The sequence below is a fragment of the Oncorhynchus mykiss genome, chromosome 26 (genome assembly GCF_057628025.1).
Source record: "Oncorhynchus mykiss isolate SJ-2025 chromosome 26, ASM5762802v1, whole genome shotgun sequence".
Classification (NCBI taxonomy): domain Eukaryota; kingdom Metazoa; phylum Chordata; class Actinopteri; order Salmoniformes; family Salmonidae; genus Oncorhynchus; species Oncorhynchus mykiss.
In genome coordinates, this window is record NC_143047.1 from 18,823,325 (window position 1) to 18,851,217 (window position 27,893).

At 43.5% G+C, this 27,893-nt stretch overlaps 1 protein-coding gene across 1 annotated transcript; it reads right to left on the reverse strand.

Moving 5' to 3' along the window:
• Positions 1-180: 180 nt before the first annotated feature.
• mtmr10 (myotubularin related protein 10) lies at positions 181-27,893 on the reverse strand. Its single transcript, XM_021586211.3, has 16 exons — positions 27,244-27,893; positions 27,007-27,067; positions 19,804-19,940; positions 18,744-18,816; positions 12,908-13,050; positions 6,427-6,520; positions 5,940-6,087; positions 5,441-5,528; positions 5,107-5,195; positions 4,705-4,835; positions 4,479-4,548; positions 3,883-3,953; positions 3,586-3,758; positions 3,064-3,234; positions 2,724-2,906; positions 181-2,442 (listed from the first exon to the last, which is right to left on the reverse strand). The coding sequence occupies exons 1-16, from the start codon at positions 27,298-27,300 to the stop codon at positions 1,819-1,821; spliced, it is 2,313 nt and encodes a 770-aa protein (XP_021441886.2). The 5' UTR covers positions 27,301-27,893; the 3' UTR covers positions 181-1,818.

The following is a 27,893-nucleotide window of genomic DNA, read 5'->3' on the forward strand; positions in this document are numbered from 1 at the left end:
GGAATATCTTCAGTTTCCCTCATTAATCTGTGTTGCAGACATTGCTCATCGTCTTATTTGGACAGCTTTCCAATCCAGACCAGTCACAAGCATTGCAGCCACCCTATTGGGTGTCTGAAATACAGAGTCGAAGAATATTCACACATCTACCCCCCCCCCAAATAACAAAAAACAACTTCAGACATTTTTATTTGCTCTATATTCCTTTACATTGACATTTTGCCTTACAGCTGTGATCCCCTGTGGTCAGAGTATTGACAGTGCCTTTGAAGGGGGGGGAAGAGGGTCAACATTGCACTACAGACCACTCAATTGTCCAACAAGTGCTCTGCAATGCCATAAATGTGTATCTCCAAACTTGATCTAACACAGTGACACTCCACAGAGCAAAGGTAAAACATAACATTAATCCCAACATGGTGTTCCTTCAGATCAAGCACTTCAAATTGGCGTCCAGTTGCAGCTTTTGAAGTACTCAGTCTCTCCTGATGTCATTACTCTGGGTGTAACATGCATAGTAGAATAAGTGATCGAAGTGAACCGGTACATTGAACACAGTAAGTAAAGCCACATTTCCATCTAAAAAAGGCACTGAGAATTTCCTACATCCCTGTATTTGAACATTTGCATAACTGAATAAATATGTGCACTGTTGTTCAATATCAAATTGTGTCAAATGAGGAGCACAATTGTTATACAATAACAGTGCTGAGTGCATCAATGGTGTGAATTAGTGGTAAACTAAAACAAGGGCTGTGCATTCATGGTATATAAACTAAAAGTTGGGTCTAAAAAACAGTAAGTACCATAATTAGAATAGAAATAAAAACAGTATATTATTTTCACCGTCTCATAATTCAAACAACCACCACCATTACCAGTAGTTATTTCATACAGCTTCACTTCTTATCTGGGATTTGTCTTGTTAATATCAGGTGAAGGAGCAATGAGGGCTCATTAGAGAAAACAGATTCCAACTGTTTACATGTCTCCACTTCAAACCCACTCTGAAACACATCACCTGACTATGGTGAATAGACATGATTGTCTGAGCATCAGTTCAGGCGGCGTCCAGCCATTAGCAGCATCAGTTCAGGCTGTGTGGGTGTACAGTAATGATAGGACTGGTACCCAGCATACCCAGCGGTTCTTTACTGCCCACAGCGCCAAAACATACATGTCCAGATACTGATGCATTTCAATGCCAAAGCCATCAAGGAAAAAGTTAATTGATGAATGTCCACAAATTTCTTGTCTCAAACGGTGAAGGCATTTTCCAGTGCCGGTTCCCTGGCATTTTATTGGTGCACTACGTGGTTGATGATAATTTCCTGCAAGAAGGCCTGATAGTAAATCGCCCCGTCTGTCCTTCTCCTTTCACTATTCATGATTTGGTTAATCTTCATTCTAGAATTAATGCAGTACCTTACCAGGTCTCTAGAAATACAACTAAACTATATTAAGTGATACAAATAAAGCGATAAGTGTCTACCACAGATTTAACTCCTCCTCACAGCTCCTTTTTCCCTTCGCAAAGTGTCATCAGCGCTATATCCGTCACTACAAAATCATATTCCACTAACATTCTACGTACTGAATCTAAAACTATGAAAATGGAAATCGAAAGTGACTTCCTACAGAGAGCAACTCTGACAAAACCCTGAAGAAATGTTCAATTTAAGCAAAGACGAATAATCTTGTGCAAAAACAAAACAGCCACATCATATTCAACTGAGCTAGCCTCCAGCCTCTAGCATGATAGGACATCCCTTCTGGACTCTAAGCACTGATTTGAGTGAGAACTTTAGCCACGGGACCTCAGAGTGCCTCATTGGCCAGAGTTTCAGTGGAGAGCCATATCTTTGCCCCGTTCAGGAACTTGCTGAGAGGAGTGCCCAGGATGCTGCGGCGGCACATGTTCCCCACGGGAGAGAAGGGGAAGGAGGAGCTGAGGTACTCTGGAGTTGAAGAGGACTCCTGGGTGGAACCGGCCTTAAAGTACATCCTGCTGTGGTCTGATGGGGGGGCGCTGGGGGTGGAGGTCGTTGTGCTGGCCGGAGTGGCCCCCTTGTACTGGCGTAGCTGGCTCTGCAGCTTCTCTACTTCATCAGCCAGCTGGGAGAGCTTGTGGTATGCGGTAACAGGGCCGCCCTTAGGGATGCTGGCTTCAGGGACCCAGCGCAGGAAGTAGAGCCTCCACAGGGCCAGGTGTGAAGGCAGGAGCTGGGGGATGAGCATCCCCTGTAGGTCTGCGGGCCGGGAGACCCAGTCCCTGAAGAAGCGCTCTGTTGGGCTCTCCACCACCTCTCTGATCTGGGAGAAGTCTGGTTTGAGCCGCGACACCAGGGAGTTCCGTCTGGTCAGGGTGAGGCTGTCATGGCCGTCCATCAGGATGTTCCTCAGGGAAGAGGGCATCCCTCGGAGTGTAGAACTGTAGTTTTTCTGGGAGATAAAGGAACACACACTCATTAACAAGGTATTTCATTTCAAATGTACATGCATGTAGATGGTGTTGATTTTACTTTGAGGAACATGACATTTTGATCTTCATGAATTCAGGTTATTTCCAGGCATCTGAGACTGTCCCTGGATAGTCTTGCATAGCTTTTCTTGCAAAGCTCCTTCATTTACCCATCTAGAATTGAAATGTACTTATCCTGTTATGGGGTGGTTGAGAACTCTTTGTATTAATTTGCATTCTCAAAGAAAGAGCGCAAACTGACCTTGGTGCGTCTGAAGGACTTCACTGCTCCATTCTGAACACAGGTGGCACCTTTGCCAACATACATGGGGTTGTTGAAAAGGGCCTGGTCTTTGGGGGTGAACTGCTGTGACCAGTCCCAGACAGGGGGGAAACGCAGGGCCTTCTCCTCCCCCACAGGGATGCACTTACTCTTAGCAAAGTCCTGTGGAGGAGGACAGGTAAGGTCACCAATACTGCAGACAGCTGCATCATATCAGAGGTGCGTTGACGGAGTTGAATACAACCGCAACTATGTTGTGAGGGTTGAGGGGGAACTTCCTGTGTTTGTCGCTTTTTGTGTGTGTGTGAGAGCTCCTCACCATGCTGTTCTCAGTGCGCTGCTGGGGACAGTTGAAGAGGAAGGTGCTGAATACAGGGATCCACATGCTGTCACTGAGCACAGTCAGGTAGGTCTCAGTGAACTCAAAGGCTGCTGGGTACTGATTTATAATCTGCCACACACAGTCCAGGAACAGCTGGAACAGAGGAGACTGAGGGGATGGGGGAGAGGAAGAGCGGAAAGGGAAAGAATATTGTGATTAAGGGCGGCAGGTAGTCTAGTGATTAAAAGCGGTCGGCCAGTAATCGAAAGGTTGCTGGTTTGACTCCCTGAGCCAACTAGGTGAACAACCTGTTGATGTGCCCTTGAGCAAGGCAGTTATCCAGCGCGGCTTACAGGATGAATTAAGGTTAAGAGAGTTTGCTAAATGACTAAAATGCTAAATGATTAAAATCACTGGGCACAAAACAATGACAACATTTCAAAATACAACTCCATGTCAAGCTCCATGTCAAGCTCCATGTCAAGCTCCATTTCAAGTATGCAAATAGACAGAGCCTACCTCCTCTTTGTCATTCTTCTTCAAATGGTTGCACCGGTCGAGGAAGCGATGGCCAGCCATCACCCACTCCTTCTGCACCAGGCTCTGGAAACCAGTGAGGCTACGGAAGTGAGGGTCCAGCATCAGTTGTACCAGAGAGGACACCACACAGCTCAGGTCCCGGTCTTCTTCCTCTGGAGAGAGAAGAGAGAGAGAATAGAAGAGCGAGAAATACAGGTAGTAAGACCGACAAGACACACAGACAGGAAACATACAGAGAGACAGACAACTAAAAGACAAAACCATGTATTTCGTTACCTTGCAGAATGACAGACACATGTTTTCCCTCCAGCAAGTAGACTACCTCGGCTGAATGCTTCAGGAAGGCCCTGGAGACAGGAATAGCAAAGGATACAGTTGACTTTACTCTAGGTACAAATATGTAACACTTACACATACATCTTAAGTACGTCATTCATTAACTCTGACCAAAACATGAGTCCAACCAAAATGATCCTGTAGTTGCACCATAAATATTACCACCATTAAAAAGTGGAAATAAAATGACTAATATATTTATTTTACCTTTATTTAACTAGGCAAGTCAGTTAAGAACAAATTCTTATTTTCAATGACGGCCAAGAAACAAACGGTGGGTTAACTGCCTGATCAGGGGCAGAACAACAGCTCGGGGATTTGAAACTGCAAGCTTTCGGTTACTAGTCCAACGCCCTAACCACTAGGCTACCCTGCCACCCCTACCAGCTGGTAGAGAGAGAACCAGCAGGAGCGTCTGTCAATGCTAGTACTTTTCTAAATGAAACTTCATGCAGGACAAGACAGCAGCACTGCCCGTGTAAACAGCAAGGTGAGCCAACCTGCTGAGCCAGTGGTGTCTAAGTATTTGTACATACCTGACATACTCCAGCCATCGAGAGCTTTCCATGGACGACAGCCACTTCTCCTCAGACTCCTCAAAGGGCTCTGCACACAAACACAGTTAAACATCCCAAGCGCTTTCAGAATGCCTAAGAGCAGCAACAAAAGCCTAAGAACAACAAAGTGCCTTCATAAAAAAACTAATTAACAAATAGATCACAACATTAATTTGATTGATTGATTTCAACTCCCCTGACTTACCGATGACACAGATCTGCCGCACTTTGACAAAGGCAGCCTGGATGTCCTGGATGTTGGGCAGGTTCTTGTCCAGGTCGGACTTGAGGACGTCACTGCGCTGTGGGTGGCTCTTTGTTATGGCACTACAGATCCTACCACAACACAAGGCAGGAAAATACTTGGAAATGGTCTTAACAGCACTGCTTATTTCATAAGCAGTTCATTTATTTCTTTGGTACTGCGAGTCTGGACAGAATAGTTTGGCAATCTCACTTGTCAGTTATGCCAAAACAACAAATCACAGTGCTGACATGATAAGCACACCATTTGAAAGAAAATTGAAAACAGATGGTTGTAGTGAACAATATGAAAACATCAACAAATAAAATGTTCTCATTGACATTCTATTCAGTCTTATTGTACCTCTGGTCCAGCTTCCTCTGCTGCAGTGGGTCACTGATGCTGGCCATGCGCACCAGGGCACTCCCGTTGGGGTGATTCCAGCACCACAACTTAAGGGAAACACACACCAACTTGTCATGGTTCAGCAGTCACACAAACAGTCTCCCTCGTTCTCTCACTTACAAACACTCACATACACTCAAAATGCAGTCACTCCTCTCAAAGCACTTTAAAAAAATAAATCAGCATCATTAATGCTTGATAGAAACAGTCTGTCTAGGGAATTCTGTCTAAAACAGCGAGAAAGGCTTTTATTAAGCAAAAGCTGTTGTTTCTTGAGAGGCTGGCCACTCACAGGGATGCGGTGAGCAGTGAAAAAACATAAGTACTGCTTCAGGTCTTGATCCGCCAGGGACACTGGGACCACAAAGTACTCTGGGAGACTGGAGAGAGAAAGATAAGAGGGAAATATGCATTACAGAGATGCTCCAAACGGCAAGAGGTTAACATTTCATGCCACTGAGTCAGGCGCCATATTAGCCACAGCAGATTCTGAATGGTTGATCACAATATGAAAATAAATAACTCAAAATCTGTGGCAGCAAGTGAAGCAATTACTACATTTCCATCTCCACAAAGATTATATTACATAAAGTGTCAATGTAAGCCATTACCTAAGTGTGTTACATAAAGTATTACCATTCTGCCTGATGAGGATTATGACACTAATGAGCTATGTTAATCATAATCCAAATCTGGTAATAATCCATGTTGTCATTTAGAAAATGAGCTCAGGCCTGCAGTAACCCTCCCTCCCACTCCATCCCCACTCCCCTAAACTATGTGGGCCCCACCTGGGTGAGACGACGTAGCCCTCGTTGATGGAGCACACCCTCCACTCCGCTGCACCAGTTCTCTTGATCTCTCTGTCCCATTCAGAGGGCCGGTCAAACAGGGGCATCTGCAGTCCTCCTCCGGGATCTACTCCATTAACTCGCTCCCCTGAACATGTAGCAGTGAGCGCTTGCTAATTAAAAACACACACCTGCTTGCTGTGTTTCCTTCAACTCAAACATTGCAACAACTGTAAATATATGTTCTTCATTGAAGAGCCACATTTGATACAACCAATGCCCCGGTGTTCCAACAAAACTCAATTGATCACATTGTTCTTTTAACAGTGTATTCAGCATGTTTTCCTTTAGGTTCCTCACATGTCAAGACATGTACAGTGGGGATGCTATTGATAGCTAGAACAGTTTGGCAGGCCACAGGGAATAAGGGTGTGTCAAAGCCTTTTCAGTCAGAACCAGATGATTAAGCAGTGTACTGTACACCTACCCAAGGATCCATAGTATTGCTTCCCTATGTACTCAAAGCCAAACAGCAGCTGGGGATCAGCGGGCTGGGAGTAGTGAGCGATGGCCAGGCAAACCTTAAATCACAGGGTGGGGTAAACACATGACTTCAAAAGGAAGGAACAGGTCCAGGCAAATATACAGTACATACAGTGCCTTTAGAAAGTATTCAGACCCCTTGACTTTTTCCACATTTTGTTACGCTACAGCTTTATTCTAAAATGGACAACATTTGTTTTTTTCCTCAGCAATCTACACAAACCTCAAAGACATGTTGTCATGGCTCTATGTAGTACTGTGTGCCTTCCCATAGTCTGTTCTGGACTTGGGGACTGTGAAGAGACCTCTTGGCATGTCTTGTGGGGTATGCATGGGTGTCCAAGCTGTGTGCCAGTAGTTTAGACAGACAGCTCAGTGCATTCAACATGTCAATACCTCTCATAAATAAACGTAGTGATGAAGTCAATCTCTCCTCCACTTTGAGCCAGGAGCGATTGACATGCATATTACTAATATTAGCTCTCTGTCACTCTGTGTACAACCAATGTCCAGCCGTGCTGCCCTGTTCTGAGCCAATTGCAATTTTTTTTGTGGCACCTGATCACACGACTCACGGTGCGACAAAACTAGGGCCTGTAGGACCTGCCTTGTTGATAGTGTTGTTAAGAAGGCAGAGCATCACTTTATTTTGGACAGACTTATCTCCATCTTAGCTACTACTGCATCAATACGTTTTGACCATGATAGTTTACAATCTAGGGTTACTCCAAGCAGTTTAGTCATCTCAACTTGGTCAATTTCCACATGATTTATTACAAGATTTAGTTGAGGTTTAGGGTTTATTGAGTGTTTTGTTCCAAATAATGCTTTTAGGCTAACTTATTCCTTTCCACCCACTCAAACTAACTGCAGCTCTTTGTTAAGTGTTGCAGTCATTTCAGACACTGTAGTAGCTGATGTGTATAGTGTGGGGGTCATCCACATACATAGACACTCTGGCTTTACTCAAAGTCAGTGACATTTCGTTAGTAAAAATGGAAAAAAGCAAGGGGCCTAAACAGCTACCCTGGGGAATTCCTGATTCTAACTGGATTATGTTTGAGAGGCTTCCATTAAAGAACACCCTCTGTGTTCTGTTAGACAAGTAACTCTTATCCACATTACAGCAGGGGGTGTAAAGCCATAACACATACGTTTCTCCAGCAGCAGACTATGATCGATAATGTCAAAAGCTGCACTGAAGTCTAACAAGACAGCCCCCCCAATCATTTTGTCACCAGCTTCTCTCAGCCAATCAGTCATTTGTGTAAGTGCTGTGCTCCTTCCTATAAGAGTGCTGAAATTCCATTGTCAATTTGTTTACTGTGAAATATTGTATCTGGTCAAACACTATTTTTTGCAGAAGTTTACTAAGGGTTGGTAACAGGCTGATTGGTTTTCTATTTGAGCCAGTAAAGGGGGCTTTACTATTCTTGTGAAGCAGAATGACACTAGCTTCCCTCCAGGCCTGAGGTCACACACTTTCTAGTAAGCTTAAATTGAAGATGTGGCAAATGGGAGTGGCAAATGGGAGTGGCAATATAGTCTGCTATTATCCTCAGTAATTGTCCATCCAGATTGTCAGACCCCGGTGGCTTGTCATTGTTGATAGACAACGATTTTTTCACCTCTTCCACGCGGACTTTACAGAATTCAAAAGTACAATTGTCTTTCATAATTTGGTCTGATATACTTGGATATGGTGTCAGCGTTTGTTCCTGGCATGTCATCCCTAAGTTTGCTTATCTTGCCAATGAAAAAGTAATTCAAGTAGTTGGCAATATCAGTGGGCTTTGTGATGAATGAGCCATTTGATTCAATGAATTCCAGACAAACTAAACACCTTCTGTGCCCGGTTTGAGGATAACAATGCCATCGTCGTGGCCTGCTAACAAGGACTGCGCCCCCCTCCCTCCCGCCTCTCCTTCTCTGTGGACGATGTGAGTAAAACATTTAAACGTGTAACCCTCGCAAGGCTGCTGGCCCAGACGACATCACTAGCCGTGTCCTCAGAGCATGCGCACACCACCTGGTGTGTTTACGGACATATTCAATCATTCCCTATCCCAGTCTGTTATCCCCACATGCTTCAAGATGGCTACCATTGTTCCTGTACCCAAGAAGGCAAAGAACTGAACTAAATGACTACCTCCACGTAGCACTCACTTGTCACCATGAAGTGCTTTGAGAGACTAGTCAAGGATCATATCCACCTTACCGGCCACCCTAGACCCACTTCAGTTTGCATATCGCTCCAACAGGTCCACAGACGACGCAAATCGCCATCACACCGCCCTATCCCATCTGGACAAAAGGAATACCTATGTAAGAATGCTGTTCATTGACTCCAGCTCAGCATTCAACACCATAATCCCCTCCAAACTCATCATCAAGCTGGAAGCCCTGGGTCTCAACCCCGCCCTGTACAATTGGGTCCATGACTTTGACGGGCCGCCACCAGGTGGTGAAGGTAGGAAACAACATCTCCACTTCGCTGACCTTCAATACTGAGCACGTGCTCAGCCCCCTCCTGTACTCCCTGTTCACCTATGACTGCGTGGCCATGCACGCCTCCAACTCAATCATCAAGTTTGCAGATGACAACAGAAGTAGGCTTGATTACCAACAACGACAAGACAGCCTACAGGGAGGTGAGGGCACTCGGAGTGTGGTGTCATGAAAACAACCTCTCACTCAACGTAAACAAAACAAACGAGATGATCGTGGACTTCAGGAAACAGAAGAGGGAGCACCCCCTATCCACATCGAAGTGACAGCAGTGGAGAAGGTGGAACGTTAAGTTTTTCTGCATACACATCACGGACAAACTGAAATGGTCTACCCATGCAGACAGTGTGGTGAAGAAATTAAAATTAAAATTGTTAAACATTTTGGGTAGCCTTCCACAAGCTACCCACAATAAGTTGGGTGAATTTTGGCTCATTCCTCCTGACAGAGCTGGTGTAACTGAGTCAGGTTTATAGGCCTCCTTGCTAGCACACACTTTACCATAATTTTGCACGCCCAATTTTTCAGTTTTTGATTTGTTAAAAAAGTTTGAAATATCCAATAAATGTCGTTCCACTTCATGATTGTGTCCCACTTGTTGTTGATTCTTCACAAAAAAATACAGTTTTATATCTTTATGTTTGAAGCCTGAAATGTGGCAAAAGGTCGCAAAGTTCAAGGGGGCCGAATACTTTCGCAAGGCACTGTACATTGCTTGCGGTTTGGGGTTTTAGGCTGGGTTTCTGTACAGCACTTTGATATATCAGCTGATGTAAGATGGGCTATATATATATATATTTTCTTTTATTTGAAATAAATTTGATGTAAACTTCTGACTTCAACTGTGGATGGAAACAGAAAAGTCTGAGACTTCTGGGTAAAACACTGGGGTAAACCCTGTATGGAAATGCACCACTTGTCAGGTCAGGGAGTCTGGAAAAACTCCTGGCCCCAACAATACAATCTAAGGGAGATGGTCTGCTAGAATCTTTAAGATGTGACGGCAGATCATTCTGTATTGTGAATGGAGAGAGGTGTCGGTGACTCTGTAGGATATGACGTCCCTTTTCAATGAGTTGTGTCTTTGAAATGCTCTTTGAGGCACGTTCTGGCTGCCTCGGAGTCTACTGACCACAGCCAGTGTTTTTTCTGTCCACATTTTACAGGAGTTGTTTTTATTGGCTAAAGACTCAGGAACCTGCATGGAAACTTTCAATAACACTTCAAGCTGTGCCTTCGCTACAAGGGGCCTCTACCTTTACTACATGATTCCACCATTTAAACAGCTGAAAGTATTATTTAGCCCAGACATCCTCAACAGCTGAGGCACTATGTCATGTTTTCTGCACCTTGAAGGGTAGATTGAACGATGAAGAGTAAAATAGATTGTCAACCTTGAATTTGACCATTAAAAAAAAACCAAGTAATTTCACCACGTGATGCATTTCATTTTAAGTGAGTGACGAAGACATTAAATTTGTGTCTCACTATTTCTAATGAAAGGCAAACTTTGAGAAGCAAAGTTCAACCATTGAACCATACTCATGTATTTGTAATTGTGCCTTGGGACTATCTGGGTAGCTAAGTTGCACCAAGAATTCAGACTTAAGCGTGGCAGCCAGGATCTCATTTAAGTGAAACCTAGGAAAGCAAACCTTAGCAGAACGCCTATTTCTATTGGGATAGAGGGCGGAGTCTGGCGTTTGAAACTTTCCATCAGTGGCAGTGGCCTAGAATTACACAATGCTGTCCATTCATTGGAGGAGCAGCAACCAAAACACAGGATGCAAGGAAGGAACTTTTGTGTTCATGTTTGTGTGTGCGAGCGTCTCCGTGTGCATTTGAGAGAGACTGCTCCCAACTCTGTAATTTCCTTCGGTATAATAAGCTATTATAGAATGGCTTCATTCCATATGTCACAAAGAAAAACAAGGACCGAGCCCTGGTTTAGCTCCCCACAGTAATTACACTGTGTCCCCATATAGAAACAGGCACAGGGAATGCAGTTAAATCCCACTATGTACCATTACAATACTTACAGCAGAAACACCCATTCATAAAAAACACCATGTGTAATCAGAAACAACCAGGAGTTACCATTGGACTTCAAAACAGCGGTCATAACAGTGCCCAAGACACAACAAATCAAATTGTCATGAGTTCCCCTCCCTGGAAGGTAGAGTAGCCAGGTAATGTTGATAGTTACTTCTTAGTTCAATATCTTTCAGGTGTGTGTTGAGGCGCTTCAAGTGCTAGCTCCCCCCTTCGCTGACAAACTGCTCCCATGTGGCATGCGCTCTGGCTGGAGATCTAAGGTTACGTGTGTACATAGAAGCAGGCTGTCAGGAAGATATACTGAGGTCTGCGGTCTCCCTGCCACGGCCATGCAGAGGACTCAGGGCTGCTGCTAAGAACTATTGGAGGCCTTCCTCCGCATAACACATTAGAATGAACTTACAGCCCCCTGGCTTCTGAGACCTTGGACCAGAACCCAGGGTGCAACAACATGTGTGTTTGCAGAGTGATCAGAAACTAGAGGGCTGAATGGATGTTTTGTTCCCTGGTTGTTTTTTGTGGGGACTTTAAAAACACCTCTATCCAGGCTTCACATGTTCCAAGGGGCTTGCAGGTTATACATAGGGTGGCTCCTTCTCCCTCCTACCTGGCTCCCTTCTCCCTGCACACAGCCTCACATTGTCCAGCATGAGCTCAACAGGCCCACAGGGCTCAGTAACTCCAGGTGAATGCTCTTACCAGGCCTGTTAGTTTGTTGGCTTTGCTGTCAGAAATTAGGGAAGTCATTGTTTCACACCAAACAAAAACAAGCAGTGAGTAAAACAATCCAACACACCTCTCCCACAACTCCTCACATGGGGGTCCTGGGGCCCTTTGAGCAGTGCTTTGGTTCCACTCTAAAGACATGATACATCTGTGACTTTAATCCACCACTCGCTCAGAGAGATGAGTCAGAGTCAATGCGGAATGTTCATTTGACACTCATTTCTACATAGGTTGCCTAGCAACAACAGCTGTTGTGCAGCACTCCGTGACATGTGTATCAAGTCATCCTGTACACATATCTAAGCATAATCTCATTGACTTCGTTTTCTTACTTGAAAAAAAAGAAAAAAAGTACCATTAAAAGGCAATACAAATGTAAAGCAATACATGCTGATAATAACAACATGCTGACAATGCCACCCTGACTCCTCCTGAGTCAGGCTGAGCTAATTCTGGCCAATCTCAGGCTCTCAGCCAGCCAGATGGAAGGGAGGATGAAAGAAACACCGACCAGGGAGACAGACTAATCCCCTCATCAGAGAGCAGCTCAACAGGGTGGAGAGAAGAGGGGTGGAGAGGGGAGGAGAGAAGTGGAAAGGAGGAGGGAGAAGAAGGGTGGAGAGGAGAGGAAAGACAGAGGAGGATACAGGGCAGCCTACATGGCCCCAGAAGGCTCCAAGGAGACGAGCTCTACAAAAGCCTCCTTGGTGTGTTTGTCAATGGTGTTAACATTTCTGGGAGAGGACATGCTACATGGCATTTTTACTCATCCAAAATAAAGGATTAACTAGTGTCATTGCCAGCATGTTTGCTCTCATACTCACATAATGGGATTGAACTCTGATAATCATGTAGACTAACAAGAGATGATTTTAAAAATATTTAAAACCTAACAGTGGCAGTCTTTTAGGAACAGCTATACTGACAGCAGAGGCATTCCACAGTGAATTACCAGTGAAATCCTCTTAGAAACTAATCCACTGTAGTGGTGAGGCAGAGTTGAGTTGGAGGATTACCATGCTAGATTTCTGGTATCTCGCCTCAGGTTCAATTCAAGAGTCAACACCATGTCAATTTATATAGTGTTCATACATCAAAACAGTGTCCACTTTGTTCAGAAAGCTTATATCACAAACCTTCTTGGCGCTCTGGGGCCCAGCCTCGTCGAAGCGGAACCTGATGATTCGGAAGTCCTTGCAGTAAAGGATGAGCTCGGTGGGATTAAACTTCAGCTTCTGGTTGGAACACAGAACCTTCTGCTTCCCCTTAGCATCGTTCACTGAGAGGAACAAACACAAAACAAAGACCAGGGGCGAGACAGTGCTTATTAGGGCTAATGGATATAGTAACAAATAGTAACAGTAGTAGCCTGGTCCCAGGTCTGTAGGACTAATGTTTTTTCTTTAGAAGAGTTGGGATAAAGCACATACAGTAAAGATCTGGGACAAGGCTAGTATAGTGAGGGGTAATGTATATGTGGGAAGTGGGAAACTGAGTGACCAAAGATTCCACAGAAAAACTGATTATCTATGTCACCACAGAGCTTCAGAGAAATTCAACCAAGTAGGAACTTAAATTGATCCACCAGACCTCAGCTGTGTAAAAACAAATGAGGAACTTCATTCTTCATGTTCGGATGACCCTTTATGGGGTAATACTCTGAATACAGAATAATCTTTTGAGGTTCCTCGAGTATTACATATGATAAAACATCTTCCACAAGACTCAACTGTTTATTTCAGTTATAATATAGTGAACAAAACTATAAAACGCAACATGTAAAGTGTTGGTCCCATTTTTCACGAGATTAAATAAAAGATCCTAGAGATTTTTCATACGCACAAAAAAACGTATTTCTCTCAAATTTGTTTATATCCCTGTTGGTGAGTTTCTCCTTTGCCAAGATAATCCATCTACTTTATAGGTGTGGCATATCAAGAAGCTGATTAAACAGCATGATTGATACACAGGTGCACCTTGTGCTGGGGGCAATAAAAGGCCACTCTAAAATGTGCAGTTTTGTCACACAACACCACAGATGTTTCAAGTTGACAGTGTGTACAATTGGCATGCTGACTGTAGTAATGTTGTAGTGGAAAATTACTAAATTAGACATACTATGCCGTTTTTACTTAGATAATTGTCCATTGTTATATGCTCGTGTTTTTTTTCTCCTGATGCAGGCTTGTTGTCTTGTGGGACAGTTAAGTCTGGGCGTGCAGATAAGAGCTGGGTGCGACCGCAGTATGTAACATCCCGTTTGTACTATCTGTAGGAACTCCTCTGTATGGAAACATGCAGGAAGGAACAGACAATAGTGGCAACGTCAGCTATCTACAGAGACAAACTAAACGCCTTTTATACACTGTTACGCACCCGTTTGCACACATCTGCTAACTGCCACATAAACAATGAGGTTGGACTTTTCTATAAAAGCTGAGAACCAACTCGGTCTGTAGAGCTTTCAACTCTGACTATTCTTAGTGATGGTTGATTGCTTCATTTCTGCAAATCTAAGAATAAAATTGTTGTTTGAAAGAATCTGCAGTCTCTTCCTATTGAATTTCTGACAATTTGGCGACACGGATGTGATGGCTAACTCCGTTTCCTGATTGCTCCCGAGGAGACCGAGGTTGCGTTAGACATGGCAGGGAGCCCCACACTCCAACTAAGCAGAGCAGAAAAGGGACCCTCTCGGACCGGCAGGGAGAGTCAGTGAGTGGATTTGCCATTCCAAACAGACTAAATAAATTAAGGGTGAGACTGATTTTCTTCAACGCAACCTCCAATAGGGGAAAGTTCTGGGAACTTATAAAAACCTGTTCTAAGAACACTTCAAAAATCCTGTTCTCTGAAGGACGTAGATTTTTTTTATTTTTATATATATATATTTTTTAAAAAGGTCATACCAGCTATAACTTTAAACCTTACACTGAAATGTGCATAGTATAAACTACCAAGTTGCTACAAAATGTAAAATTACATATAGTAATAAAAAATATTTTGATGGAGAAGAAATAACTCATTTTTTAAATTATATCAAAGGAAGACGTTCTTAACCAAATACTGTTTGTTTTGTGTGTTTATGTTTCCTGAGTGTGTGTATTGACGAGAGATTTATATGATGATTACCCTAATTTTTGGTAATATGTGTTGTCAACAACAGTTGAAGTGGGACACTGGTATAAGACATTAGGTCTTCCATATTCTCCAGTAGAACATTGGTAGACGCTTCACTATTAGTTCTAATGCAAAGGAATCAAGTGCCGTGACCAACTGAAAGGCACAAATACCATAACTTCTCTCCTGGGAAGTGGGTAACACTATCTTGGATTTTGTTTTTTTAATTGGCACATTAAAACCTGTGAGTGAGAAAATCTAAACTCTTGACACCTTTGAGAGAAGCGCAGAAATAACCATCATAGAAAAGGTCAACTATAGCAAAGCAATAGAGGCACTAAAAGAAGCGCAAGAGCATTCTACCAATTTGGCTCGAATATGGGAAAAAAATCTAATCGTGGATAAAACTGGGTAGCATTTCCCTGCTGACGGCAAAACTCCAATCTAATAAAGAATTCAGATATGCTATTGTGAACTGGCACATTTAAATTTTAGCCTAGCATTAAAGCAGTATACACCGGTATGTTAGCTAGTGGGTTAACTGCCTTGCTCATTGGCAGAATGCCAGCTTTTTACCTCGTCAGGATTCGATCTAGCAACCTTTCGGTTCCTGGCCCAACACTAACCACTAGGCTACCTGCCACCCCTAAACTGGCTAACAAAAAATCCCAAGCTCAATACAGCAGTGGTTCACAAATCAACATTAGTATATTTACTCAGCATAACCACACTAACCATTCTATGTGTATTCAATTGAGTATGTAGTATGCTTATTGGTCTCAAGATACAAATTCATTAATTTAAATAATTATGACAAATGTTAAGAAAATGTTGAGCAACGTTCTAAAGTAATGTTACGTTATGTTGGCTGACAATGTTAGTTATGCTATCCTTATGAACCGCACAACATTACAGCAGTATGTTAGATAGTTAACATTACCTAATGTTAGTTGGCAGCGTATACTCGAACTTGCCATGGCAGTATATTAACTATAATCTAACTAACTACCCAACGTTTATTAACTTGATTATTCACGTCATTCTTAGTTAAATGGTATAGCCGTTGTGCGTTCTCAACAGACATTTAATTCTGGCCATTGTTGCCAGCAGCACAGTTACAGTCACCAACACTTTGGATAACCAGCTCTGCTAGGGAGAGTAAAATGGTTAGAGTGAGGTGTTCTCTTATGTGTGTCTGGAAGTAGCTAACAAGCTAGCCAACTTTAGACAGCTTGGGTGCTTGACTACGGTTGTGAGGTCAGAACGCTCAGATCAACCCTGCTCCTAGTCGAGAGCGGGTAGTGTGCGCTCTGAACAGTCTGAATCCAAACACCTGAAGTTGTAAAATAACAAAACTAGTAATTTGTTATGCTAACAAGCTAGTAAGAGGCTGCATAGCAACAGCATCAACGTCCGGTAGACATGCTAAGCTCAACTGAAAGGTTACGGCTTGTTTACAATGTACTAAAATTAACTAATAGCATATAGTATGAAGTATATAAAAATCAAGTATGTAGTATACAGTATATTATTACGGGTATTTGAACACAGTATGGGTATGTGAGTATATTGATCAAATGTGTACATATTTTGGTGTCCCGGGTGGCGCAGTGGTCTAAGGCACTGCATCGCGATGCAGAACCCAGAGACTCTGGGTTTGAGCCCAGGCTCTGTCGCAGCCGGCCACGACCGGGAGGAATATGAGGCAGCGCAATTGGCCTAGCGTTGTCCGGGTTAGGGAGGGTTTGGCCGGTAGGGATATCCTTGTCTCATCGCGCACTAGCAACTCCTGTGGCGGGCCGGGCGCAGTGCACACTAACCAGGTCACTAGGTGTACAGTGTTTCCTCCGACACATTGGTGCGGCTGGCTTCCGGGTTGGATGCGCGCTGTGTTAAGAAGCAGTGCGGCTTGGTTGGGTTGTGTTGTGTTTCGGAGGACGCATGGCTCTCGACCTTCGCCTCTCCTGAGTCTGTGCGGGAGTTGTTATCATATGAATATTGCGGTGGTAGCGGAAAAACAATCCCTAAAGGGTGTCAATTTGAGGGTTCTGTGTTGATACAGTATGTGGATTTGTTATTGGCATAAAACGATGAAGAAACTCAATGTCCACCAGCGTTGTTGCCAGAGAATTGAACGTTACCATTCTCTGACAATGTCCACCAATGTCGTTTAGAGAATGCAGTATGTCCAACCACACTAAATACAATAGACCACGTGTAACCACGCCAGCCCCTCCACAACTGGCTTCTTCACCTGCGGGATTGTCTAAGGCCAGCCACCCGGACAGCTGATGAAACTGAGGAGCATTTCTGTCTGTAATGAAGCCTTTTTGTGGGGAAAAACTCATTCTGATTGACTGGGCCTGGCACCACCCGTGGCTGTGCCCCTGCCCAGTGGTGTACTTAAGGAAAAATACTACTTAAGTCATTTTTTGGGGTATCTGTATTTTATATTTTTTTCAACTTTTACTTCACTACATTCCTAAACAAAAGTTTAGGAAAATGGTCTAATTCACATGCTTATCGAGACAACATCCCTGGTCATCCCTACTGCCCCTGATCTGGAGGACTCACTAAACACATGCTTTATTTGTAAATTATGTCTAAGGGCTGGAGTGTGCTCCTGGCTATCCGTAAATACATAAACGAGGTGGTGCTGTCTGGTTTGCTTAATATAAGGAATTACATTTACTTTTGATACTTAAGTATATTGAAAACCAAATACCTTTAGACTTTTACTAAAGTAGTATTTTACTGGGTGACTCTCTTTTACTTGGGTAATTTTCTATTAAGGTATCTTTACTTTTCCTCAAGTAAGACAATTTTCCTAATGAATTTATTTCAATTCATTGATTTCCTTATATGAACTGTAATTGTTGCCTGTTGCGTTTATATTTTTGTTCAGTATCTAATGATCTTACAACAGGAAGAGGATGATATGCATGTTTCCATGGTACACCAGGAATCCAGTCTTGGCCTGTGTACCACCACCTGCACACACTTTCAACCTTACAAGACAAGGATAAGACCTATGCCTCGTCTCGGTTTGTGGTGGGTGGAGCATTGGGTCAGTGTTTTTGCCAAGCCACGGCTCTCATAAAGGACCTTTGTTGAGGGCGTACTGAGTAAAAAACATTGCTTCATGCTCTATCAGCTCAGCACAAGAGCCCCACGCTCCCAGCCATGTCAGCAGAGAGTGAGGCTATGAGTTACACAAACAAGGTTAATCCGGAATAGGCTTTTCAGCCAGGGCCCTCTGTCTGGGCTATGACCTCATCTATGGAGATACTAAAAACAGATCGGTGACCAGGGGGAGCAGGCAGGCAGTCACCAAAACTGGTTTAAGTCAATGGTGTGTATCTAAAAATCAGCCCGGTAGAGGACAGTCAGATAAAACCTGAACACAGAAACTGAGGTCACACAGATGGGATGTGATTGATCTGAGAGATCCGACTGGTCCCTCAGCCAACAGAAAAAACATTCAAGGGGATTTCAAAGGAGGAGAGCACAACCTGCCCATTGTGCATTCATAATTTAACAGCTGGGTGTAGATGAAGCATTATGGCTGTAGCGGTCCAAGTGTGGGGTGTCTGACAAAATCCACTATATTGGTCAGAGACAGATTCGTGAGGGGCAATGCGTTTCATAGGTAATTTATTTTACACAGGTGTTTAAAAAAAAAAAAAAAACATTACCTGTCAGGAACCTAACCTGCTCTTTTTTCTTGGACTAAAGGGACTGTCAGCATCATATGTAGGCTACTTTCCACTGAGTTCTATTTTGGTGGAGAATTCTGTTTGAGTTTGTTTGCCATCTTGTCACCATGGTTAGCATAATGGCACATGGTCTTACCTGTCACCACTTGCTCCACACACGCCAGGGGAACATCGTGCTCTCCAAGCAGCCGGTTGGCAACCTGGAACCTCTGAGAGAACACAACACAGATGAACATGGTGAGGAGAGGAGGTATCTTGGGGAAAAAGCACACAATAGTTCCTGGGAGACAAGAGGTTTTAACTGCAGCGGGGTGAGACTGCACCACGTTATCAACAGCTGAGGGGAAAACATTTGAACCATCTGGAAATGCTCTGCCAGGAACACTGATGATGATGATACTGTTGTTTTTGCATTTCAGTGAAATGTAATGATTAACATGGAATCAGCTGATGAATGGAGATCATTGACAACTTTTGAGCAAATGTGTGAATCTAAAAGTTAACCCATTCGAACTGAAAGGCAAATCCACAACTTTGCAATCAATGACAATCAAGGCTAAATTTCCAAGAGTAGTGCAATCCTTCCATGAGTCCTATAAAACTTCTGTTTTTCAAGTAAACAGATCTGGGATGACTCACTTAAGTTGTTTAAGAGGTGAAGGCATCAAAATAAGCTTAACACAAAACAGGTGGTCTAAAAGCACAGGGTGGGAGGTTACATAAAACATCTGACACTGGAAGAAAGACAGCAGTGTCCTAGAAACCTTTTTGTTGATGGGTATTTTACAACAGACAACAGGCCTATCCCACATGTTGCTTATCGTGTGACAACCTTGACCACACTTTCTCCAATAAACTCAGGTGTGATCATGTAGGGTCAGTCTCCCGGGACACAGATTAAGACTAGTCGTGGAATAAAAAAACATTTTAATGGAGATTGTCTCAGATTAATCTGGGTAACCAGCCCATAGAGCTACGGTCATTTTTGGGAGAGGGGCACACAGAGTGCACCACAGGAGGTTGGTGGCACCTTAATTAGGGAGGACGGGCTCATGGTAATGGCTGGAGCGGATTCAGTGGAATGGTATCAAATACATCAAACACACGGTTTCCATGCGTCTGATGCCATTCCATTCGTGCCGTTCCAGTTATTTTTATGAGCCGTCCTCCCCTCAGCAGCCTTCTTGAAAACATACCTGCATGGGGAGGGCATCATGGGTGATGAAGGAAACCTTGAAGTTGGTGCATATCAGCTTCCCCCACAGGTCACCATGGCTGCTATCTGCTCCAATGCACTTCCTCACAAAGCTCACTTCGTTCACCACAATCTCCCCTGAGGATGACAAACAGGAAGTAACATGAACTATGACATTTAGGTTTCAAAGAAAAGAGGTAGAAAACATAGACCTAAAAAGGGACATAAATAGAAGGTGAGTGTTAACCACACAGTTATTTTAAGTCTTATAGCGATGAAACAAAACAGGGACTGATGGCTGAGTAATATGACATGAATGAAGCTGGGGGAAATATGCTATGGAAGTGGAATGATCACGTACTAAAATGTCTCATTCAGGCTTCTGCCATCCAGCCAGAGGCATCCTGTTACACTGCTGGAGAGTGATCTGTGTATTTCTTCTCTCAGGCCCTCGAATTGGCTCTAATGATCCCACATTCCAGTCTGAGGCATTGGGTCAGGGTGATGGAAATAACTGTCAGAGAATAGCTAGACTGCTTCATGACAGAGGAGGTCAACACAAAACTCTCTGTTACCTAACTTATAGGCCTTATAGCCCGTTGTGACCTCTACACTTTAACCCCTCTTTGGTTCCAGTAGCATCTCAGGACACAACACAAAAACCCACAGCCTGACAACCTGGTGTCTGAACTCAAGAGGATTCCCTCCATTTACACGACTTCTCTCTCCTCCTCACAAACAGATGTTTTGTAATTACCTCCATAGCCCAGATGCACACAGCTCCAAGAGGTATTTATTTTTCAATTAAAAAAAAAAGAGCTCATGAGTCACATACACTGCTGACTGTTTCTACTCCAGGATCCTTCTCGCTCTCTGGCCATTCAGTGGGAGTTCACAGACTCAGCCCATGCACTACAGGCTTGCCAGGGAAACCCCATGAGCCAGAGAATGGGGATCAGGTGGGCCTAGCTGTCCTCCTCCCGGGAAAATGATCTGCCATGAGGAGAACTGAGAACCCAGCATAAACTTTTTACTGAGCACAGCCTCAAACGGACAGACTGCTTTGGTTAGTAAGGCTGCTTGATGGATCGAGGTCCTCCTCTCAAGTTTTACATCCAGATCAAAACCCCTCTTCATCAAAGACCGGTGTACCCAGTCTTAAACTAGACCGTAACTTTCTAGACTAAACCATGAATGTTGTATTTATTGATGTTGCCGTTTCCTGTGTCACTGAACCGAAGAGGTCTGACAGTAACGAGCTCGCAAACTCGCTGGCAACTTTGATGGACATGAATGTTTATGACAAACCGTTGTCTCTCTGAAACATTTGAAATCTAAACAATGACCAGTTCAATGAATGCAGCTGATACCTTGGCATAGTGCAAAGTTCCTGGCATTTCATGATTGGTAAATGCATGCTTAATCTATGTATGAAGTGAAGACCTAAAGTAGAAGAGACTATGATAGACTAGTACATTACATGAATGCAGTGCAGTTGTGATTCCCTCTCGTTTTATATCGTGGCAGTATGGTTGTGAGCGACACTGCAGCGTCACTAGACTATAGGCCAGCCCATCCATAACAGCTGGAGCTGCTTTGCAGAGGGTTACCGTAGGACAGGCAGGGAACAGCCAAAGAGAACCAGGCCCAGCACTGCAAACAGGATCCTCACATGTCAAAATGACAGATTTTCCTCAGTCAGCGTGAGCTTAACCCATTCAGCCCAACAGTAATCTGTCACTTTCCATTTAGCTGGTTTCTTTTGATGCATTCATTACACACTGCATTGTCTATGAGCAAATTACAGCCTGACCGTACATCCAAATTACAGCCTGACCGTACATCCAAATTACAGCCTGACCGTACATCCAAATTACAGCCTGACCGTCCGTACATCCAAATTACAGCCTGACCGTACATCCAAATTACAGCCTGACCGTACATTGATATAAAGATGGCGTACAAAGTGGAATGAAATGCTGACTTCCAGGTGAATCTTGCACTGTGTAGGCACTGTGTAGGCTACTCCTTGTATAGGACATTTCACCCAAGGCTAGGCTTATTTGTTCTTGCCTGTAATCCATGTAAAACATTGTTTACAAGCTACATTATATGACCCGTGTCACCGCATTACAAGTTATTTAATGTAACAATAAAACGCTACAGCCTGTGAGACTTATTGAAGATAGTGGGGATAGTAAGGTGGAGATCAACGGTCATGTTTCTCAGCATGGATTAAGAGCAGACAAGGAACAGAGAGAGAGAGACTGAAGAAATAGGTTGCCGCTCTTGTAATTGTGGGACAAGTCAGCAAGCGCCCACCATCACCCCCATCCAACACTACAGTGTACACTTCCAAAGTGGCAGGGTAGCCTAGTGGTTAGAGTGTTGGACTAGTAACCGGAAGGTTGCAAGTTCAAATCCCCGAGTTGACAAGGTACAAATCTGTCATTCTGCCCCTGAACAGGCAGTTAACCCACTGTTCCTAGGCTGTCATTGAAAATAAGAATTTGTTCTTAACTGACTTGCCTAGTTAAATAGGTAAAAATTATGTATTTATTTTAAAAGCTGGGTCTAATAATCTGCAGGCTTGATGAGTTAACAACTCTTTTGTGGAGGCAGAATGCTGACGGGTCTGACACAAGAGTACAGTACAGCCACACACAGCCTGGACTGCAGCCTTGAACCCCCACTGGACAGCAACTCTGCCAGTAAGTAACCTGGGTTACCACAACATCTAACAAACAGTACTGTGGTCATGTCATCAACCGCTTACATCATAGCACTCGCTATTATCACCGAGTTGGCTACTTTCAGTGCCTATTCAGATAAAAGGCAGTTGGCCACGGTCGTGGTAACACAGATCCAAAAGAATCACAAGGCCTATCCGGTGTGTGATTGGCAAGTCAAAAACATGTATATCATGTAATCATACTGGAGGGAGCAAACACTTCCAAGGATGAGGTTCTCCTTTTTGACTAAGTCCACAAGCCCCTAAATCCAATAGGGCTATTAATGTGATCAGACAGGCCAACTGACCCAACTAGCCACAACCTGGCTTTGCTTCCTGGGGTTTTGTAGCTTTCAAAGCAGGCCGCCTGTGTTTATGTACAGCACCTAGCAGACCAGATCACAGTTTGGACAGCTGGTGGCGAGGGACACAGGCTCAGAGACGCAACACGGTCTCTGTATACAGTGATTATCACAATCCCCTCTGAGTCACACGAGACTAGGGAGAAATGCCTCAGTTACAACAAAGATGGCAGTTAAAAGGGACAGATATACGTCAGCATTCCACCTGTACAATAGTGGAGTACAGTGCACCAGTAACACCATCACATACCATCTACTGCATCTTGATGTAATTAAATGTTTCACTAGCCACTTTAAAACAATGCCACGTTATAATGTTCTCATACCCTACATTACTCAACTCATCTCCCCATTATTTTTATTTCTACTTTGCACATTCCTCCACTGCAAATCTACCATTCCAGTGTTTTACTTGCTATGTTGTATTTACTTTGCCACCATGGCCTTTTTTATGCCTTGCCTATGCATTCCTTTACACTTGTGTGTATAAGGTTGTTGTGAAATTGTTAGGTTATATTACTTGTTAGATATTACTGCATGGTTGGAACTAGAAGCACAAGCATTTCACTACACTTGCATTAACACCTGCTAACCATGTGTATGTGACAAATGACATTTGATTTGACATTGTTGATGGATAGCGATAAGACATGTCATTCTGAGAAACTCATGACTTTGCCCATATTAGCCTAGGTTGTGTGATTAATGGAGCAGAACTCCCGTGCTGACAAACTACGTGGTGAAGAGAGACAGAGGACAGCATTAGTATGTGGCCAGAGAGGTGAGAATGTGTTTGGGAGTACAGAGAGTGCGCTTTGTCTCATGCAAACACCACTGCCAGGCACATTTTTCCACAGCCTCAGGAGAGGCCTCAGCTCACATTCTCCTACTGAGAAAACAACAGTGGGACATCTATTAAAGTACCTGTCTAACTATCATTACAGATGCCTACAGTTGAGATGAACATGTGTCATAAAGGTGACAATGTGTCAGCGAGGAGCCTAAACAAGACAGTCAATGTTGGTCGTCTATGTTTGGACACCCACACACTCCAGAAACACACGTCACATACAAAGTGAGAGTAGGAGAGAGAGAAAGAGAGTGGGGGATGAGAGAGAGAACTAGGCCTAGAGGAGGAAAAAAAAATATTCAGAGAAGAGGGAGAATCTCAACCAGACAGTTCACTAAGAGGTGGGCAGCCAGCAAAGGACCAGCCAGGGATGGAGAGAATCTGAGGAGGACAGAGAGATAAACAGAGAGCTACAGAAATTAAAGGGGTAGGACAGATGAACACAGAGAGAGAGGGGAAGATAGAAGAGAGCACAGTTGAGATTATTTGTTGAGATGAGTTAGCTCCACTGTGGTCCTCTGTCGGGTCAGTTTGGTGTAGACTTGAATGGCTCATTCAATCAGAGACCCCTTTGAATGGGTCACATTCAAGTTGCATAGCAACACTGCCAAGGAGCTGGGAAGCCCACAAACAAAGCAAAAGTCTCCCCATTCGGGGCCACCTTCACAGTGCCATGAACTAAAGATCAGAACATAGGCCATGGTGTAAAATCAAACCTGAGATTCAATGTAGGCTAAACTGTTTGTAGTCCAGTTGAGGGAGAGGAGGTGACTACCTTATTTTGTAAAGCAAGGCCAGGTGGCACTGCATGAGGGCCTCATGTTTACGTTCACTGCCAGCATTCATTTAAAGACACTGGCAGAACCCAGCAATAACACTAGCTAAACCTCCAGTCAAAGAACAGCGGCCATCCCTCTATAAAAACATACCAGCATCTTAAAATGATCAGCTGAAATAGAGCAGAGAAATAGATAAGAGTAGAAGTATACAACCAAAGCAGGGCTATACAGTGCACCTATACAGTGACCCCTCCTGTCTCCGCCTCCAGTATTTATGCTGCAGTAGTTTATGTGTCGGGGGGCTAGGGTCAGTTTGTTATATCTGGAGTACTTCTCCTGTCCTATTCGGTGTCCTGTGTGAATCTAAGTGTGCGTTCTCTAATTCTCTCCTTCTCTCTCTCGGAGGACCTGAGCCCTAGGACCATGCCCCAGGACTACCTGACATGATGACTCCTTGCTGTCCCCAGTCCACCTGGCTGTGCTGCTGCTCCAGTTTCAACTGTTCTGCCTTATTATTATTCGACCATGCTGATCATTTATGAACATTTGAACATCTTGGCCATGTTCTGTTATAATCTCCACCCGGCACAGCCAGAAGAGGACTGGCCATCCCACATATGCTCTCTCTAATTCTCTCTTTCTTTCTCTCTCTCGGAGGACCTGAGCCCTAGGACCATGCCCCAGGAATACCTGACATGATGACTCCTTGCTGTCCCCAGTCCACCTGACTGTGCTGCTGCTCCAGTTTCAACTATTCTGCCTTATTATTATTCGACCATGCTGGTCATTTATGAACATTTGAACATCTTGACCATGTTTTGTTATAATCTCCACCCGGCACAGCCAGAAGAGGACTGGCCACCCCACATAGCCTGGTTCCTCTCTAGGTTTCTTCCTAGGTTTTGGCCTTTCTAGGGAGTTTTTCCTAGCCACCGTGCTTCTTCACCTGCATTGCTTGCTGTTTGGGGTTTTAGGCTGGGTTTCTGTACAGCACTTTGAGATATCAGCTGATGTACGAAGGGCTATATAAAATAAATTTGATTGATTGATTGACCTGTTTTACTCACATATGCGCCCAAATATTTTACTGTGCGATCCTAAAAATTAAGGATTCTAGCATTATTACATCAAATATTTTTTCACTGCGCTCCTAAATTTCTTTGTGTACGCAAACATTTTACAACTTAGACGCACGTGTTCCTTGTAAAAAATATTTAAAAATCAGCGTAGAGCCCTGCAAAGCAGAGAAAATAGCAATAAAATACAACGTTTTGGTTTTATTTCAGCAGCGTAAAAAAAACATGCTAATTGCTTCTAGAATGAGGGAAGGTCTATCCTCTGTTGCTTAATTATAAGGAGTGAACGCCTCAAAGGGAAATTTGTCCCACAGCACAACCTCTGGTTCATTACTTGTCCTTAGACTCAGATTAGGCCTAATGATACTTCAAGGTTATATGGTCAAGTGTTTCTCAATCTTGCTCCATTATATCAGTGAGATTCTGCCTCCATAACAGCCATGAATGAACCGAAATGCCAAAGAATGTTGTTACACATCCTGGCTTTTTTGGAACAATAGTTTATGGGGGGGGTAACATGAATTGAGTGGGAGGGTCATGGCCCCTCCCTGTATACAGTTTGATAAGTGATGGTTAGATACATACACAGAATTTTCATTTTATTTATAATGTCTCCTTGTATATCTTAATATACTGGAGCAAAATGTAATATGGAGAGGTTGGGTGTCAGTTTAGCTCACACAATAACTGTCAACTTAATGTAAAAAAATAAAAATAAAAAAAAACCTGAGGTCCTGCCACACATTAAAAACTCATTGGTGGAGAAAAACACACTAAACGTGGTCAATAGCTTTTAGTGACTGATGCCCTGTGAACTGGAAAAATACCCTTGTGAATCTCTTATTGTATTCTCCTTAAGACAGTCATTAACCAACTTGCATCCCCTCTGAGCTGGGATTTGACTGCAAAGGCAGGAAGGAATATATGAACCAGCCCATTGTTAACTAAGGCTAAATTATGCACCGTTAGTTGCAGTGATGAAAAGGAGGCCAGGCAGGCACTGCATTGCCATGGTGACTTGAAACAGCCCAGAGAAAAAAAAGAGACTAAATTGGATTAGATTACCACAGCCTAATGTGACAATTAAGGATGCAAATGACCTGTGGGCAAAACCACAAGTGAGGTGCACTGACAGAGTACACATTCAAAACAACCAATTACATTTAGCTGAAGAGATACAGGAGTTAACTGATATTTCAATGACCAGCCAGTGATCTTCTACCTTAGCATGAGAAGAAAGAGTATAACTGGATGAGATCAGCCTTTACTGGTTATTTTTCAGGAGTGAAATATTTTGATGGGTGGTTTAATTTATGTGGCCTCTACATACTCATAACATAGTTGTTAGTTAAATAGAACAGGCAGAGGCAACAAGTTAGCTGTGGCAGAGGGAACTGTAAACTCACCTGGAAGTAACCTGGCCTCTAACTTCTTGATAGGTGGCTGTGGAATTTTTTTCAGATCAGTCTGCATGAAAGGTAAAACAGAGACAGTTTGTTAGTCTATAATAAGCAAACTAAATGCACAACATTTACAGTAGCCAGAGGATGTAACAAGTAATCCTACCTAGCTAACTACTCAGTAGTACAAGTTATAGTATACTGAGGGCAAAGTAACGAAGCTAGTAAAGTAAGGTTACTCACCTGTAAAGGCGGAAGGTAGGATTTAAAGGTTGGTTTCATGGGCTTCACAGAAAACATTATTAATAGCTCGAGTCCAACAACTAAAGTTGATCAATGGTTACTTCCAAGACTTCAGTGAGAAACTAATGTCAAAACGTAGCTAACGTGTAAGCGCGATAGCACAACAGCTCAAAAATAAACTGCTGAATATGTCAAGTAGTCAAATACAATCCATTTTTCGAGATAGATTTCTCCATTTGGATCAGGCTGAGAAAGCTGGCTGGCGATCCCCTTTCGTGTCAACACACAGCTGTTGTGCTGTGCTGGCGAGCTATGGGTGTCCTAGCGAGCTAGTAAGCTAACGTTGCAGTTCGCTGCTAGCAAGCAAGTTTTAGTTCGTGAAACAACTTGGTAGAGAAAGCTATCTAGCAAGCATTCCATTTGCAGAACGTTGGTCCATTCATTAGCTTGCTGGAGAAGAACTCCACAACGTAAACCCTGATGGCATACAGCAGTGATAACTTTGGTATTTATTTAGCTAGCTAGCAGCATTATATCCAAAGCTTTGCTATCGTTTCGCTTTATAGGCACAGCGGCCATGTTTACCTTCGGGAGGAGACAGAGACAGACAGGGGAGGAGTTTCGGGGCGGGCTATGTTGCACCCCCAAGT